This window comes from Dermacentor variabilis, chromosome 2, assembly GCF_050947875.1.
Source record: "Dermacentor variabilis isolate Ectoservices chromosome 2, ASM5094787v1, whole genome shotgun sequence".
Lineage (NCBI taxonomy): Eukaryota > Metazoa > Arthropoda > Arachnida > Ixodida > Ixodidae > Dermacentor > Dermacentor variabilis.
In genome coordinates, this window is record NC_134569.1 from 50,068,622 (window position 1) to 50,085,524 (window position 16,903).

Below are 16,903 nucleotides of genomic sequence, written 5' to 3' on the forward strand. Positions count from 1 at the left end.
CTATTTGATCTAAGCTTGGCCAAGTATGACAGCTGTGAGGATACAGCTGGTGGGAAGGCCTTGAGAAGAGTCCACCACACAAGATGAAGGCACATCATTTTGCTTGTATATGAGTTTGCAGTACTTCCTAGCTCAGTGCAGACTGCTAGAAAAACATGGTACAGACTCTTGTTGTTGCTGCTGCTCAAGTGTCAAGCTGCATTTCTCTCACTTTTTTTCTTCCTTCTGCACAAGCACAGAAAGCACATTGCGGAAATGCAAGGCCCTTGTTTGTGTGCCTTGCACAATGTTATCTCATTCTCATATCTTGGGCTCTTGTCACATGAAAACTGGCAGTAACTGAAGTGGACTGGAGTGTTTGGTGACCAATCAAATAACCGCCACGCATTTGGCTGTTAGTACTTTGTGGTGCCAATCTGCTGCATCATGTGCAGTTTAACGTGGCACTGGAACACTTTTTGGTTGCATTAAGAAATAGCTTTTGATCAATGCTGCTATGAGCATGCAAACCAAATATTACTCCACTGTATCCAACAGGAAGCTTACAATCTTGCATAAGAGATCCCACTCTGTCCCTCTGCTTTCCAAGCCATAGCTTTTTTTTTTGCGTTTTAAGCTTCGTCAGCAAGGACATTTCATGAAGCATAATGGCCCATAGATGCCAACCATTGAACACATGCATGCTCATTAATACGAAAAGGGGGAAGTAGCAGTTAATGCATCCTGCTCATATTGTCACCGTCTCTATGGTGCTCCTGTGTGCCTTTGTCAGGCATAAACCTTTGAAGCTTACCGCAAGTACAACACAGGAAGAAGAAAATAAAAGAAAGTAAGTAGGGTATCACTCTTGATGTGCCGCCCAAGTTGTGAGGAGCAGATGACGGGAAACGGGGAAAAGTAAACATTGAACTTGTACCTCTGTTCATATTAGGGCTTTCCCAAATTTTTTTTCAGGAATATATTGTAACGTAGATTGAAGACAGAGTCTTACAAAAGAGACACTTCTCTTTAATGGCGGGCCAGAAGAAGAGCGTGCAGCTTACGCACTTCGTCGTCTATCATGGCGCCGGTCTTTGCGCGCGCCGTCCTGCGGTGCGGGAGCCCCACATCATTGTGTCAATTGCCCCCTATGTGAAAAGGGACCGTCTCGGTCGCATGAAAAAGTTCTTTCAGCGACGACAAGAAATGGAGCTCGTGAGGTGCATCTCGGCGTTCACGTACGCGCATAGTATGGTTTCATGCGCACTACATGAACGACTTCACCGCGAGGACGACGACGGGGCGAACCGGGGTCAGAACTGCAGGGGACGACTTCGTAGGTCATGTCACCGAGGCGGCGTGTAACCTTGTAGGGACCAAAATACCGGCGGAGCAACTTTTCCGAGAGTCCACGGCAACGGATGGGCGTCCAGACCCACACGAAGGCGCCGATATTGTAATGGACATCGGGTCGACCCTGATTGTATTGAAGGGTGCCGGTATGCTGTTGATTCCGGATACGATGCCGAGCAAGCTGGCATGCTTCTTCAGCTCTTTGTACGAACTCTTCTATGTGTTCGCTGGTCGGGCTATTATCAGCCAGAGGTGCCATGGCGTCAAGTGTGGATGTGACGTGGCGCCCGTATACAAGTTCGAACGGCGCAAACTGTGTAGTCTCCTGTACAGCAGTGTTATACGCGAAGGTCACATAGGATAAAATCTCGTCCCACGTCGTGTGCTCTACGTCGATAAACATGGAGAGCATATCAGCCAGCGTTCTGTTCAGACGTTCTGTTAATCCATTGGTTTGAGTGATACGCAGTGCTCTCACGGTGAGAGCAATGCGTCAGCTGGAGAATGTCCTGCATAAGTTCGGCTGTAAATGCTGTACCGCGGTCGGTGATGACAACAGACGGTGCACCATGTCATAGGACAATGTGGCATACAAAGAACTTGGCCACTTCATACAAGTTTGCTTGGGGAATAGCTTCGGTTTCGGCGTATTGGGTTAAGTAGTCGGTAGTGATGACTATCCATTTCTTGCGCGATGAGGTCACTGGGAATGGCCCAAGTAGATCTATTCCTATTTGTTGGAACGGTGCTTGAGGAGGGTCCACAGGGTGGAGAAAGCCAGCCGGTTTAACTGGTGGTTTCTTGCAGCGCTGACAATTGCGGCAGGTCTTCACGTACCGTTTGACAGAAGAATAAAGCAGGGGCCAGTAATACTTCTGTCGTATCCTTGCTAATGTCTTAGCGAATCACAGGTGTCTCGCGCATGGCTCATCATGGCAGGCTTGCAAAATGTCTTGGCACAGCACCGACGGCACGACAAGGAGGTACGTATTGGGACCGCCTCTGCAGTTTTTCCTGTAAAGGACGTTGATCTGCAGGTAGTACGATGATAAGTCGCGCACGAGCGAGCGGGGTAAAACACCTTCAACTCCTTGAAGGTGCTCGATCAGCGGCAGCTGCTCGGGGGCAGCGTACTCGTGCTCAGCCATCTTTATGGCATCGATAACGCCGACAAATGGCAAGTCATGTTCAGGGTCCGATGACGTCGTAGGGAGTGGTGCACGTGACAAACAGTCAGCATCGCTGTACTTTTTCCCAGATCGGTAGACAACTGTTATGTCGTACTCTTGTAAGTGCAGGCTCCAATGGGCTAGTCTGCCTGAAGGATCCTTGAGGTTGGCAAGCCAGCATAGGGCGTGGTGATCGCTGACAGCCTTACAGGGTCTACTGTACAAGTAGGGTCTAAATTTACCAATTGCCCACCGAACCGCTAAGCATTCTTTTTCAGTGGTTGAGTAGTTTTTCTCAGCCTTGGTGAGACTGCGGCTTGCATAAGCAATGGGGTGTTCCGCACCAGCTTGCCACTGTACAAGAACTGCACCGAGACGCGTATTGCTGGCGTCAGTATGGATTTCCGTGTCAGCGTCTTCATCGAAATGAGCAAGTATCGGGGCCGCTTGCAAACGCTTATGCAATTCATTGAACAACTGCTGTTGCTCGTCCGCCCAATTGAAAGGCACATCATCGCATGTAAGCCATGTCAGAGGCTCAGCAATTCTCAAGAAACCCTCGACGAAGCGCCTATAATATGCGCACAAACCAAGGAAGCGTTGGGACAGCCTTCTTGTCTGTGGTTGGCAAAAACTCGGCGACGGCAGCTAACTTATCGGGGTCTGGTCTGACGGCTGTAGGACCGACAACGTGGCCAAGAAATTTGAGCTCGTGGAACCCAAAGTAGCATTTTTCAGGCTTGATGGTAAGGCCGGCAGTACGGATCGCAGCGAGGACACTCTCGAGTCGTGCGAGATGTTCGTCAAACGTGCTCGAGAACATGATGACGTCATCCAAGTATACAAGGCAGGTTTGCCATTTGAGTTCAGCAAGCACGGTATCCATCATCCGCTGAAAGGTGGCAGGTGCGGAACAGAGACCGAAGGGGAGAACTTTGAACTCATAAAGCCCGTCAGGTGTCACAAACGCTGTTTTTTCACGATCCTGTTCATCAACTTCGATTTGCCAATACCCTGATTTAAGATCTAACGAAGAAAAAAAACTTGGCATGCTGTAGACGATCCAATGCGTCGTCGATGCGTGGCAGTGGATAGACCGCGTTTGGTGACACGGTTCAACTTTCTGTAATCTGCACAGAAGCGTAGTCTGTTGTCTTTTTTTCTGACTAACACTACAGGGGAGGCCCACGGGCTTGTGGACGGCTGGATCACGTCGTCTTGTAACATCTCTTTCACCTGATGCTTGATTTCCACTGGAGATACTCTGTAAGGATGCTGTCGAACAGAACGTGCAGACTCATCCGTAATAATGCGGTGCTTTGTGATGGACATGCGCCGTACTTTGGACGACGTTGAAAAGCAGTCCGCAAATTCATTGATGAGACTTAGTAGACGGTCTTTCTGACGGTCTGGCAGAGCAGCGTTAACATGAATCCATTCTTTTAGGCTGGGTAACTCAGATTGCTGAAATGATGCGATTTCCAATGTGCCAATGTCAGTAACATCACTGATTTCGCGAAGAAATGCGATTGTCGTTCCTCGCGGTACATGCCGATACTCGTTGCTGAAGTTTGTTAGCAAAACAACTGAACATTTGTTTCGCACCTGAAGAAGCCCTCTGGCTATGCAAATGTAGCGCTCAAGAAGCAGGGGGATGTTTGCCTCAGCAATTCCCTCGGCATCGTCTTCCATGTCGCATCGGATAGGGTAAGCACGCTGCTCTTGGGTGGCAACGTGACGTGATCGTCAGCTACACGAAGCGCGATGTCACGGTTGTTGTCATTACTGTTCGCTATGGCTTGCGTAGTAGCGAAGCTGACTCTGTAGATGATGGCACCGTTCGCCTGAAGGAAATCCATGCTGAGTATAAGGTCCTTTGAACATTCAGGAAGAACGACGAGTCACCGATGTACGTGAAGCCCCGAATGTTGACTCGTGCTGTGCACCGGCCCATTGGAGTTATGAGGTGCCCTCCTGCAGTACGAATCTGAGTTCCGATCCATTGCGTCGAAACTTTGTTCAGTATACGCGCGAGATTCTGGCTCATAACAGAGGTGTCCGCACCTGCGTCGATTCACACCGTGACTTCGTGGTCATCTATTGTAACTGGTACGTCGCAAGATACTGACCCCGAACTACACTGCTTTCTCTGCGTCTCAATTGCGTCATTTCGCGGGGGTCGTAGTGGAGGATCTTCAGCGTTCGAAACGTCAGCGGCCTCACCTCCGCAGGTCGCTGGACTCAGTTTTCTCGGGAGGCAGGGCTGGGTGAGTGACGCCTTGTTGCGCTCGGCGTGAAGACGGGGCTGGAAGACCTGTATCGGGCAGGTGACGGTGACCGGCGGTCACGGAATCATGGGCCAAACGAGCTCCTGGCATCCGCGAGGGAGGCCTCAATCTCCAGGGGGCATTCACCATTGCGCGGGCACGACACATTCAGTGAAAGTCCACGGAGCCCAGCTCGCCGGTAAGGACACGCCCTGTAGAGGTGGTCGGCTTCGCCGCAATGAAAACACAAGGGCCTCTGGTCTGCAGTGCGCCATACGTCACTCTTGCGGGGTGGTCGTGCTTCAGTCATGAATGGCGTGCGGCGAGTCCTCAAGTCGCCAGCTGCTTGTTCAACGGCGTGCACACCATGATAGTCCGGGACGTCGCGCGCATCGTGAAAAGTCGTAGGCAACGAACTTTGCGCAGCTTCCGCATACGACATGCGAGGCTGTGGCTGCCATACCTCGTACTGCGGTGTCTCACTGCACTCCGGGACTTGTACTGCCTGCCTGATTTCTTCCCGGACGACCTCAGCCAGAGCGAGTCGTGGTACCGATGCCGGAGCTACCTGAAACTTTTGGAGCTCTTCTCGAACAACAAGCCTAATGAGCTCCCGCAAGGCGTCGGTACTGTCCAAGGGTACAGCAAGAGGGTCACGCGATAGGGTCGCCACGTCGCGGTTGTACTGCCTTGTTCGTTGCTGCAGTGCCTTTTCCATTGATATGGCTTCCGCGAGAAACTGTGTAACGGTCTTTGGTGGGTTGCTTATTAGGCCACCGAATAACTCTTGCTTGACACCGCGCATCAAGCTCCTGACCTTCTTTTCTTCTGGCATAGATGGATCGGCGTGTCGGAAAAGTCGGCACATATCTTTGACAAACATTGCGATGCTTTCGTTCGGCCGCTGTACCCTCGCCTGAATTGCAGATTCAGCTCGCTCCTTGCGATCGAGGCTGGCGTATGTGCTGATTAGCTGGCGTCGGAATTCGTCCCATGTCAATAAGGCCGCCTCATGGTTCTCAAACCATGTCCGCGCATAGTCCTCGAGGGCAAAGTAGGCATTGCGTAGCTTGTGCTCTGGAGTCCAGCCATTTAATTCTGCGACACGCTCAAAGTGATCGAGCCAGCCCTCAACATCCTCGAAGGTGTCCCCATGGAAGAATGTGGAGATTCGTGGCTGGTTAAGGACGACCTCGGTCGGTGCCGTTGAGGAAGAAGACGGAACTGATGTACTCATCTTTCCGACTCGACTGGGTAGAGGCTCGTGCTCAGGTGGCAGTCCTTGAAGTCGACGGCTTGTCCCTACGTGAACAGGAGTCAGCTCAACTGGACTTCGTACTGGGCTTGTAGGCGGCATTCAGTCTGGGAGTGGTAGCATGTACCCCGCACCTCCACCAGAAAAATGTAACGTAGATTGAAGACGGAGTCTTACAAACGAGACACTTCGCTTTAATGGCGGGCCAGAAGAAGAGCGTGCAACTTACGCACTTCGTCGTCTTTCATGGCGCCGGCCTTTGCGCGTGCCGTCCCGTGGTGCGGGAGCCCCACATCATTGTGTCAATATTCCTCGAAAGGCATCACACTCAATCCTGCATATATATTAGCTTCAAGAAAGGTTATTTTGGTCTTTTTTAAGGTAGTTGACTATTTAGATTATTCCCCAGATATTGTAATTGTGAGTAGTTGTATAAACGCAGTTGTTGGCAAACTCATACTTAGCAGACCTGAAAAGATGCCACATTTTGCTTCTGCTGAGCACAAGATTAAAGGTTAGATTCCTGGTCTTGGTGGCAGCATTCCAATGCAGCTGAAGTGCTGAAACACTTGTGGACTTGGATTTAAGTGTATGTCAAGCTACTCCTGGTGGTCATAGTATCCTGGAACTCTTCACTATGGTGTCTGTCAAAGCCCACTACGCAAGTGTAGGAGGTAAAGCACAGATTTTGGTTAAGAAGCAAGTAGCTGTTCCTTGCAGATATGAGGCTACCATCCTAGTGCAGTGCATCAATGCGAGAGCTGAACACCGAGAGCTACTGTTAACAAGATAGCAAGCAGAAATGCATCAGCATCTCATTAATGTGAAACTTGCTGGTCATGCATAAAACATATAATTGCTACAGTAACAACATGCATGTCTTTCCTTTCCTCTGTCACGCCTCAGCATGGTTGCCACTTAACACTCCATGGTTTAGCCTGGATTGAACCTGCATAAGGTTATCCGGCTGCACGCTCTATAGTGTTTACTAAGTGCTATCCTCACTTGTGCATTTTGTACCTGAGAGAAAATAAAGGCTTCAATCATCTTGAGCTGCCCATGTCAACGGCCCGTTGGCTAGTGTCCTTTGCCGCTGAGCACAAGACTTTGGGTTTGATTCCTGGCAACATTGACCACATTCTGACATGGGCAGGATGCAGAACTCTTCTTATATTCAAACTTAAATGCATGTTTGAGAACCCTAGGAGGTTGAAATTAGTTCAGAGCCCTCTATTACCTCATAGTCCAGTATGTGGCTTTGTGATGTAAAACCCATAAATTCGAGTGATAAGGAGGAGCTTCAAAGGGTACTCTTTCACAATAGTACCAGTACGTTCAAGCCTTGATCTCCCCTTAAGCAACATTGACCACATTCTGACATGGGCAGGATGCAGAACTCTTCTTATATTCAAACTTAAATGCATGTTTGAGAACCCTAGGAGGTTGAAATTAGTTCAGAGCCCTCTATTACCTCATAGTCCAGTATGTGGCTTTGTGATGTAAAACCCATAAATTCGAGTGATAAGGAGGAGCTTCAAAGGGTACTCTTTCACAATAGTACCAGTACGTTCAAGCCTTGATCTCCCCTTAAGATAGCTGCATCTTAAAGGCATACCTACAGGATGTATTACTTATTTTTCATTAAATGAAGGTCTACACTCTCTAAACTGACAAAAAGTAAGTACTGACAAGCATCAGAGCACCCTAAATAATTTGCTGTAGTAATGCTTCTTCATACAAAGCAGTTCTGGTACCCAGAGGAGGTGAATGCGACGTGACATCTTGATACATTCTACTCTGTTCCTGTGGTTGTGCCACGTTCGAGCATAACCAGAAGAAACAACTGCTGCACTCCTGTTAATATTATAATGAGCAGTGTCATCATACTTAGCCTTAATGCTACACATCACCAAATTTTTATCTGGGTCATGATGTCACGTGGTAGAAGTGTGTGGCAAAATAACTTAGAATATATAGGTCAGTACGTCTTAAAGGGCATCAAAAGAGAGAAGGGAAGAAGGAAAGGCAGAGAGGTTAACAAGACTTTGTCCAGTTTGCATCAATCAATGCACAAAGATGTATTACCTCGCATGAACTGTGGTTTTGCCTCACCTTAACACCTTTCTCAAGGATTTAGGCACACCAATTCTTTCTGGGACCTTGCTCAGACTAGAGCCAGCGGGCTAACCGCACATGTGAACTCGAAAGTAACTTTATTTACACACATTATTCATCACTGACAGCGGGATGCCGGCTCTTGGCTGGCAGGGTCATCATGTACACGTGCAGCAGAGAGAGTCCGTGGTGCGCGGCAGTGTCCATTGCGTACTAAAAGAATATGCGCAGAAGGAGTCGCACCACGGCCACTTGCGAATAAAATGCTGGCTGATCGGTGATGACCCTGCACAGTTTCTCCTCTTGTCGCTTCATTTCTCTTTTTTTTTTCTTTATGTTTACAAAACAAAAACTTTTTGGCAATAGTAAACCAGGTCTTGCCGCTGCCTTTGCTTTTTTTTTTCTCTTTTTTTCTTTCTTTTCTTTTTTCTTTTTCTTCTTTTTTTGGAGGTGAGGGCTGCAGCAGGTACCTGCGTAGAACAATTGCAATGAAAATTTTGAAAAGTAATTCGTAGCTGCACACATCATCATCATCATCATCATCGTCACCATCATCATCATCATCAGCCTGGTTATGCCCACTGCAGGGCAAAGGCCTCTCCCATACTTCTCCAACTACCCCGGTCATGTGCTAATTGTGGCCATGTTGTCCCTGCAAACTTCTCAATCTCATCCGCCCACCTAACTTTCTGCCGCCCTCTGCTACGCTTTCCTTCCCTTGAAATCCATTCCGTAACTCTTAATGACCATCAATTATCTTCCCTCCTCATTACGTGTCCTGCCCATGTCCATTTCTTTTTCTTGATTTCAACTAAGATATCATTAACTCGCGTTTGTTCCCTCACCCAATCTGCTCTTTTCTTATCCCTTAACGTTACACCTATCATTCTTCTTTCCATAGCTCGTTGCGTCGTCCTCAATTTAAGCAGAACCCTTTTCGTAAGCCTCTAGGTTTCTGCCCCGTACGTGAGTACTGGTAAGACACAGCTGTTAAACTTTTCTCTTGAGGGATAATGGCAACCTGCTGTTCATGATCTGAGAATGCCTGCCAAACACACCCCAGCCCATTCTTATTCTTCTGATTATTTCAGTCTCATGATCCGGATCCGCAGTCACTACCTGCACACATGGGAGTACAAGTCTGGGAGTACAAAAAAGATGGCAGTTGCAAATGAACACAGACAGCACAGCACCGATGTTAACAGTCTTTCTGTGGTGCTTTAGCAAGTGCCATTTCTTCAGAACATCTATTCTCAACCAACTAGTGAACATTGCACTTCTGTATAGCATTTTTTTTCTACACTGTACACCTCCTTTCACAACAATCACATCTGTTTCTCTCTGGTCCTGCAACTAATGCCGTCCTTTAGAATGTTGTAAAATTAGCCATCTACACAGCTCTTCTGATTATATACAAAAATGACTAAAGTCTGGTGCTGCAAATTTCCTCAGGACTGCTCTAATCTCTTCGTAACTGTACCAGTAACAGACCTGGTAACTATTATTGAGCCACTGGAAGTATATTGAGTGGAACCAACTTGGCTAATATGTTCTTTAGCCTTTCTAGTGTGACCACACACTGGTCATGTGTTTTTCTACAGCAGAATTATAAAGGCGTGACTGTTTTGAGCACGTAAAGCAGATTAGTAGCTTTATGCCACTAGTCATAATTAGTGATTTGTGCCACATTGTCATCATTCTATATAATAAAGGGACTCAATATTTATTTTAGACATTACATATTGCCTTATCCCTTTATGCCAGCAGGCTATGACAGCCTTGAAAACTTAGATGACTAATTACTGGAATAGTAGCAACAAATTATATTCCACTCGGTTAAATGATGACATTTTGGTTGTAATTTTGTAGCAATTCCTCCTGCTCAATTCTGTGCCACTCTTATTATCCACCATTCAAGGCTGGCTGATCCCAGTGATTATTTAGAGTGTCACTCTGACCACTGACGAAGCATGGAAGAGAGTAACACTGGAAAAGGCATCGCTACAAAATTGTGGCCCTAGGGAGGTATTCTGTAAGAGTCCACCTAGTGGACATGACATTTTGTCCGCTGTTGAAGTTCTGATTGGCTGGATCGCGTTGCATGTCCACAGCTGCCAGGCACCACAGCCAATCAGCACTTCAGCAGCAGATGAAATGGACATGTCCACTAGGTGGACTCTTACAGAATACCTCCCCTGAAGTTAATTCTATTAATACCATTTCTCATCACCATTGTGCTGACTTAACTAACACTTTCACAGCTCCTGCAGTTGCAGATACCAGATTTTTGCATAGAACAGCTGTTTTGTGCTTTTTGTAGTAATCACAGACACCCTTGCACCTTTCTGTGTCCTGATGTCTACCAATCGTGTTGTATCTAAGCACTATGGAAAGTTACCAGCTAGACAAATTTGTAATACCTTCCCTCTACAATGCGTCAAATTATTATATCTGGACTTTGCAAATAAAGCTTATCCTTGATGTCAAGTGATGAAGAAAACGCTCATTCAGATAGCCATGAAGAAAAGAAGTATTTGTATGAATCTTGGAGACTGCACCCTTCTTTTAAGCAACAGGCAGAAGCAATGGATGTTAGGCTATGTAAAATCAAGGACAAGATATTAAACACCAGCATGTCAGCCTTGGCTCCTAGGAGTGAAGGACAGCATGGCTTCCTTGGCTGGAGTTTCGCTAAGATTTTTCTGTTCAGTTACCTGATTGTGCTCGAGTGGGAGGAAGCTCTTCAATCAACTCCTTATCAGAGAAATTGCTGAGGAGCATTATTGTGTTGCATGAATATTTCAGAACTAAGTGGAGGGATATGTAAGAATGCAGGAGGCATCGCAGTGCACTCTCTATTGCAGGTCACTGCTTTCAATGTTGCTGCAAAGTAATAAGGTGGCATCCAATCCAGGTTTTCTTTCCTGTACATTCTTTCTCCCTCCATGTCTGTGCAACAACACTTCTGCCTGCTTCTTTGTTGCACTTTCTGTAATTTTGGGGCATTTGATAAACGTTCTTGACTGACACAGAAACCGCATAGGCATAGCTTCATTAGAAGGTAGAAGGTGCCAATAGATGCAAGACCATGGCCAAGTAGTTTAGAGCACTGAATGCCTGGCTGCAGACATGGAGGCCAGAAGCTTAATTTCTAGAAATGAGACAACATATAACTATCTTTCCCTCTGCAATCATAGTTTAACGTACTCACTTGATGATGAGGATGACGGATGTGAACAAGATGAGAGGGAAGGAGGTTGGGCTGCATCATCGCACCGCCGAGGAAGGCCACTCCTGGATGAGGCGTGACACTTCCTCACGGATCTCGCTGATGCGGAGCCCAGTGAGGCCACCGTTTTGTGAGCGCAGTGTCTCCAGGCAGGCGACCAGCCGCTCCTCAGGCACCTCTGGCATGCGCTTGTGCAGCGTGCGTGCAAGACGCAGGTAGCCAGACTTGCGCACCGTGCCGAAGCAGTTGGTGTTGCTCACAGAGCTGCCACTGCCGCCTCCACCGCCATTGCCACTGCCACCACCGCAGAGAGTGCTTGCCGGAGACAGGTTGCTGGCACAGCGCAGATACTCGAAGTCAGCCACACTCTCCGACCGCGAGATGGGAGAGGACAGGCGCAGCCGCACCAAATCCAGGATGCGGTCAAAGCCGTAGTCGGGCTCCTGTTGGCCATGGCGGTTGTGGTCAAAGAAGGCAAATCAAGCGATATGGAAGATGAGAGAACAAAGGACAATGGACATGTCTGCTATCAAGACTTTGTCGAAATCAAACAAGGCACAACAAAGCATGGTACTTAGTGGTTCCTTTCATTGCTGCAAGCATTTCTAACCAAAATGCAAACGTCAGATGCAAGCATTATGCAAAAAAGAAGTGAGGCGTGCAGACAGGACACAAGAGTAGAGAAGTGGACAACACGAACGCCGATTATCAACTGGAGGGAGCACTGAGGCGAAAAAAGAAAGAAGACACAAAACTCATCTGCGCATGCTCGGTAACACCACGTGTCAGTCGGGTACAAGTGCCAGTCTACGTGAGAGATAACTGTTAAGGCACTTAATCTCTTCCTTATGTAAAGTAATCGAAGGCTGACTCATGCACGCACTTCCACCATTATAGATATGCCATGCCTCTACCATAAGATGCGCATCTTCATTCGTATGCCTCTACAATATTGCGCATTCATCTAACTCTGACATGCAGTTACAATCTCGGCAATGTAGCGAAAGATTAGAAGGCAATCCACCGGTTAACGGCCTCTTATGTTCCATTAGCCTCTGATTGATACACCGTCCTGTTTGCCCTACGTAGAACTGGCCACAGCTAAGGGGAATTTTATAAACCACATCCATACGACAGTCAGCAAAACTGTTGTTCTTATTGTGCTTCACTGGACAAATATCTGTTCATTTTTTACCTTTTACCCGCTCCTTTTTATTCTGTACGGCAGCGCATATCTTACCTAGCTTATTGGGAGCAGTGAAAGCAACATTAACATCATATCTGCTTGCAACTTTTTTAAGCCTGTGCGACACTGAATGAATATACGGAATAGCCACCACTCTTTTTTTGCTATTACTACTTTCTGTAATCACGTCCGTCCCTCTCGAAACCAACTTCTTTAGGCGTTCAGCCACAGTGGCCACTGCTACACTAGGATAACCTGCTTCTAATAGGCACCAGACCTGCGCACTAAAACTGGCGCTCATTTCGTGCATGCAGCATCTGGTGAGGGAAGACTTAAGGCACGACATGGCAATTCCGTTTTTTACTACTTTGGAATGCTTGGATTGAAAGTTTAGCAACGGCTTCGAAGATCTTGGGGAGTACTGCCAACAAACATGATTTTGTTCGAAGATCAAGGAAATGTCAAGAAACTGAATTACGTGTCGCTGAGGAAATTCCGTGGTAAACTTTAATCCTCCCCCATAAAGTTTAAATTGCTCACTTACTGAGGTAGCAGCGGAATCGAATTCTTCCCTATTGCAGAAAAGCAGGTAATCATCAACGTAATGAAATATTTTGATAACGCTATCGCCTAAGGCTTTCTCTAAGCAGTTGTCAACCTTACTCAGGTAAATGTTGCTAAGAATAGGGGCAACCTTTGAGCCAATACAAATGCCTGATTTCTGCGGAAAAACGCCATCTCTCCACCCAATCAGTGTCGACTTCAATTACATTGAAAGAATTTCTAGAAAAGCTCCCGTGGAACCACCACATCTGTCAATAAAAGCCGACTCTTGCACTTGTTCTTTAATGCACTCATTTACAGAATTTAGCAACCCGTCATGCGGCAAGGAATAATACAGGTATTCGATATCTATACTAAAAGCTGTACAATCACCAGGATTTTCCTCTCTCAAATACTGAACTAGTGCCTGAGAATTACGTAAGCAAAAGGGGTCTGAAAAAACTAGTGAAGCTAAGCAGTTCTGTAGGTAACTAGCGACACAGACCTGCCACGTCCCTTTCTCTGAGACTATAGCACGAAAAGGAATTTCTTGTTTATGGGTCTTGGCCGAAAAAAAACAGTTCTAAGGTGAGGGATTTAGCTTTCTTGACATTGCAGACAAGCCTATCAAGATTATGTCTTGACAAGAGGTCAACCGCACGTTGCTTAACTACCGAAGGCTTGAGTTTTACTGGCTGTAAATTCTTTTCTATGGCTCTATTTGTGCACTATGTTCTGAGAATCTCTGCTGCAAAAATATCCTAAAATACAGAGCATCTGCGAAGCAACTGCGTGTGCAATAACCTCTAATAACTAACAGTCAAGCTTACTTTAAAGAAGCCGGTCTAACAAGCCACAGTAACTGTCTACTAGGCAACCCTGGCTGCATGCAGTGAAACAAGAAGACATACCCATGTGAGCTGAAAGCCTGCAGAGGCTGGCAGTTCTTCAACTTCTATCTTCTTGTGGCGACTTGCCCTTTCAAGGCAGTGCGTGAAGACACGGTCTGTGCGGTCCCGCTGCACGGCCAGCAGTTCAGCCCATCGCCTCCAGGGATCAGTGAGTTCACTGAGCAGCTGAACATTGCCATTGGTCTCACCAAATACTTCAAAGTACAGCTTTGACACTGCAGCATTGCGCCTCTCGGCAAGTTCAATGGCACTGGAAAGGTTTTCAAGTACTGTGGAGCGACAAAAGTGGAGAAGCTTCATTGCCTCTTCATGATTGTGTGCACATACTTCCAGTTCGTGGGATGCATCTTCAAGGTCAGAACGGTGTTTGTCAAGATCTACGTACATCTGAAATGGAACAAAACAACATAAAAACAGCTTGACATTGCTTGTTACACCACTCGATGCATACAACGTGCAAGAAGCTTTATTTGTGGCATGCAACCAAAGCTGTTTGAATACACAGGATTAGGTTGAGTGTCAACCTGCGGTAGCAATGGCTCGGTCACTACGTATGTGTTCTTGTGTGCTTTCACCACATTTATGTAGCTTTGAAGCACGTAAAACATATATGCTGCATATAGCTTGCTTACTCATAAAAGCAAGAAGCAACCGAACCGGCACATTACAAGTCGTTGCGCAGCAGTCACATGCAAACACATGCATTGCTGAAGGTAAAGAAATTGCTATGATAATAAGAAAATGTGACAGGAAGTGCATGTGCACCCCAATTATGAAATGAGGCTACATTTAACTCCTGTCTGTGGCATAGCCAGGGGGTGGCACACCAAGCAAGTGTCCCACCCTCCCCAAAATTTGTTAGTATGTGGCCTTCCAAACCGCCCTCCCCCCCACGCTTCCTCCCACTTCCCGTTCCCAGTCGAATGGGTGCCCTTCCCCCAAAAAATTTCTGGCTACACCACTGGCTCCAGTGCTTTCACTGCTGTGGGATTAGTTTTACTTCAATGCTCCTTCTGGCCCTTTGCAACAAGCTGCAGATGAAGGCTAATTGTTGCTGTTAAGCATATACTGAAGCTGCAAGCAAATGCATAGAGGACAAGTGAGCATTAGCAGGGCTACGATTTTGTTAACCATGCTGCCAAGCTTTTCCTTGGAGGACGAAGCCATGGTTACCTAGGAATTCATTGTCAATTGATCCTGTGTGGAGCAGCTATAACCATGTGGAATGTAGTAGCACAAACTCCAGTGGTGAGACTGGCGAGACCTTTCTATTTTTGCTTGCTTCACCAGAATTCCACTTCAAAGTTTACATTGACTTCAGTGGCCATAGGTAACAAGAAGATATGATAGCTTTAAAGAACTAGAGGAGCTGTACGTTAGGGGGCTGGGGCCTGAACCCTATCCCAACCTACCATAGCCCTACGACAGCTCAAGCCCGATGCCGTGGGCTCGACTGCAAGTGGTCGCTGCTCACCTGCGCCTGGCCCTCGCGCGTCGCCGACGTGTCCTCGAGCAGCCTGGTATCGCTCTTGCTCGCCCGCGCCCTGAAGTCGGCCAGCTGTCGCTTCAGCTTGCGCTTCTGGTTCTCCAGACTGTTGAGCTTGCGCTCGAGTTGTTCGACTACGCCGAGTTCAGCCACCGGAGCGGCTCGCCGCAGCACCACGCCGATCAGGAGCGCCAGCAGGAACAGAACGATCTCGTAACTGGCCATCGTCGCGATCTCTACAAGGGGGTTGTGCTTAGGGGGTTCGCGGTGCGGTACTTCCGACTAGCGCGTAGCGAAGTGGGGGTCTGTCGTGTAGCGTCGCTGCTGGTCCGCCGGGACAATCACGGTAGTCGCAGCGTTTTATATACTAATACTACAATCGAGGAAACGCCACGATATCGCGCGACGGCTCTTGTGCAGCTGAGGGTCGCTTGGCCAGGTGCAAGTCAACCGCGCTTCGAAAGAACTCTGGCGAGGCGCTGCTTCTTTTTGCTTGGCAAGAGCACGGCACGCTGGCGTTCGGCCGTCGCGCGGGTGAGATTGGAACCGGAGCTCGAGCCACGCGCGCGGCCGGTGGCGCACTGCATTGTGTGCGCAGCGCCGGTTTCGACTATACAGTCGTCTTTGCTTCGGCGTTGCGACTGGCGAACCATGTAGAACCGGCCTGAAGACAAAGTTCCGGCAGCAGAAGCGACCAAACCGAAAGACTGCGCTGTCGAGGTTGGAAAACACGATCGACTGACACAAAATAATTAACGTGTTGCGCTTACTTCTGGCCGACATCACTATGGAATGGGTTTGATCATTTGGCAGGGCAAGCGGTCGCTGGCTCGGCTAGTTAAAACTTTCGTGTCCCACTGCCTGAAAAAAAGTGTGCGATGCCCGCGATATTCGACTGTTGGGAATCCGAGCTGTCTTGTTGGATGACACCGGCGGTCATGTATCCCCGGACAGCGCCTAGGCTAGCTGCCCTCTCGGTAATGCGCTCGCATCTCAAACATCTCAAACGTTTCTCGACGCAGTCTCACCAGCAGCTGTATGCAATCTGTTCCTCGGCGTTTGGAGCCTCGCATAGCGAAGCACTACGTCCGAGTCGTGCCCTTTTGAAGTGTTCCGTTTCTGTCCCCATGACCGGCTGTTTGAACATTTGTGATAGTCGCATTAACGCACGCGCGCCGTACAGTTCTGATCATAATTTCGTATCGGACATGTCTACGTGTTCCGGCTCGGTTGCACACTCGTAAAGGTTCGTATGTATACATATGTATACATATTAGGTATATAGTTCAGTCACAGTGAATGTAGCACGCGCTGATCGTTTGTATGCGCAGCTGTTCGTGAATAGCCTTTTCGCACAAGCAGACCGCACATAATTTTGTCGCGCCAGGTGTGCGTCTCTGGTCGTTTTCA

General features: G+C 47.8%; 2 protein-coding genes across 9 annotated transcripts in view; one reads left to right on the top strand and one right to left on the bottom strand.

Annotated features, from left to right (window-relative positions):
* The window catches only part of LOC142571814 (major facilitator superfamily domain-containing protein 12-like), a 66,007-nt gene that overhangs the window by 6,517 nt on the left and 42,587 nt on the right, over positions 1-16,903 (top strand). The window contains exon 1 of one of the 7 annotated variants that reach the window (XM_075680451.1): positions 16,119-16,213. The exons of 5 other annotated variants lie outside the window; for them this stretch is intronic. The gene's annotated coding sequence lies outside the window, so the exon portion shown is untranslated. Of the gene's footprint in view, positions 1-16,118; positions 16,214-16,609; positions 16,740-16,903 lie in introns of those variants that run through there. One more of the 7 variants, XM_075680452.1, reaches the window with a different exon arrangement.
* Positions 8,220-16,708, bottom strand: LOC142571816 (uncharacterized). 2 transcript variants are annotated; one of them, XM_075680456.1, is made up of 4 exons: positions 16,522-16,708; positions 14,008-14,394; positions 11,350-11,810; positions 8,220-8,608 (listed from the first exon to the last, which is right to left on the bottom strand). In XM_075680456.1, exons 1-3 carry the CDS (start codon positions 16,564-16,566, stop codon positions 11,406-11,408), a joined length of 837 nt encoding a protein of 278 aa, XP_075536571.1. In that variant the 5' UTR covers positions 16,567-16,708; the 3' UTR covers positions 8,220-8,608; positions 11,350-11,405. The 2 variants fall into 2 exon arrangements, with proteins under 2 accessions (XP_075536571.1, XP_075536570.1); XM_075680455.1 differs by lacking the exon at positions 16,522-16,708 and adding an exon at positions 15,482-16,046.

Bases quoted from the DNA above. Each gene is read 5' to 3' on its own strand.
- LOC142571816 (XM_075680455.1), bottom strand. From the start codon at position 15,718: ATGGCCAGTTACGAGATCGTTCTGTTCCTGCTGGCGCTCCTGATCGGC. The intron at 14,395-15,481 runs GTGAGCAGCGAC...GTTCCATTTCAG, and splicing joins CGCGCGAGGGCCAGGCGCAG to ATGTACGTAGATCTTGACAA. The intron at 11,811-14,007 runs GTATGTCTTCTT...CATGGCCAACAG, and splicing joins CAGGCTTTCAGCTCACATGG to GAGCCCGACTACGGCTTTGA.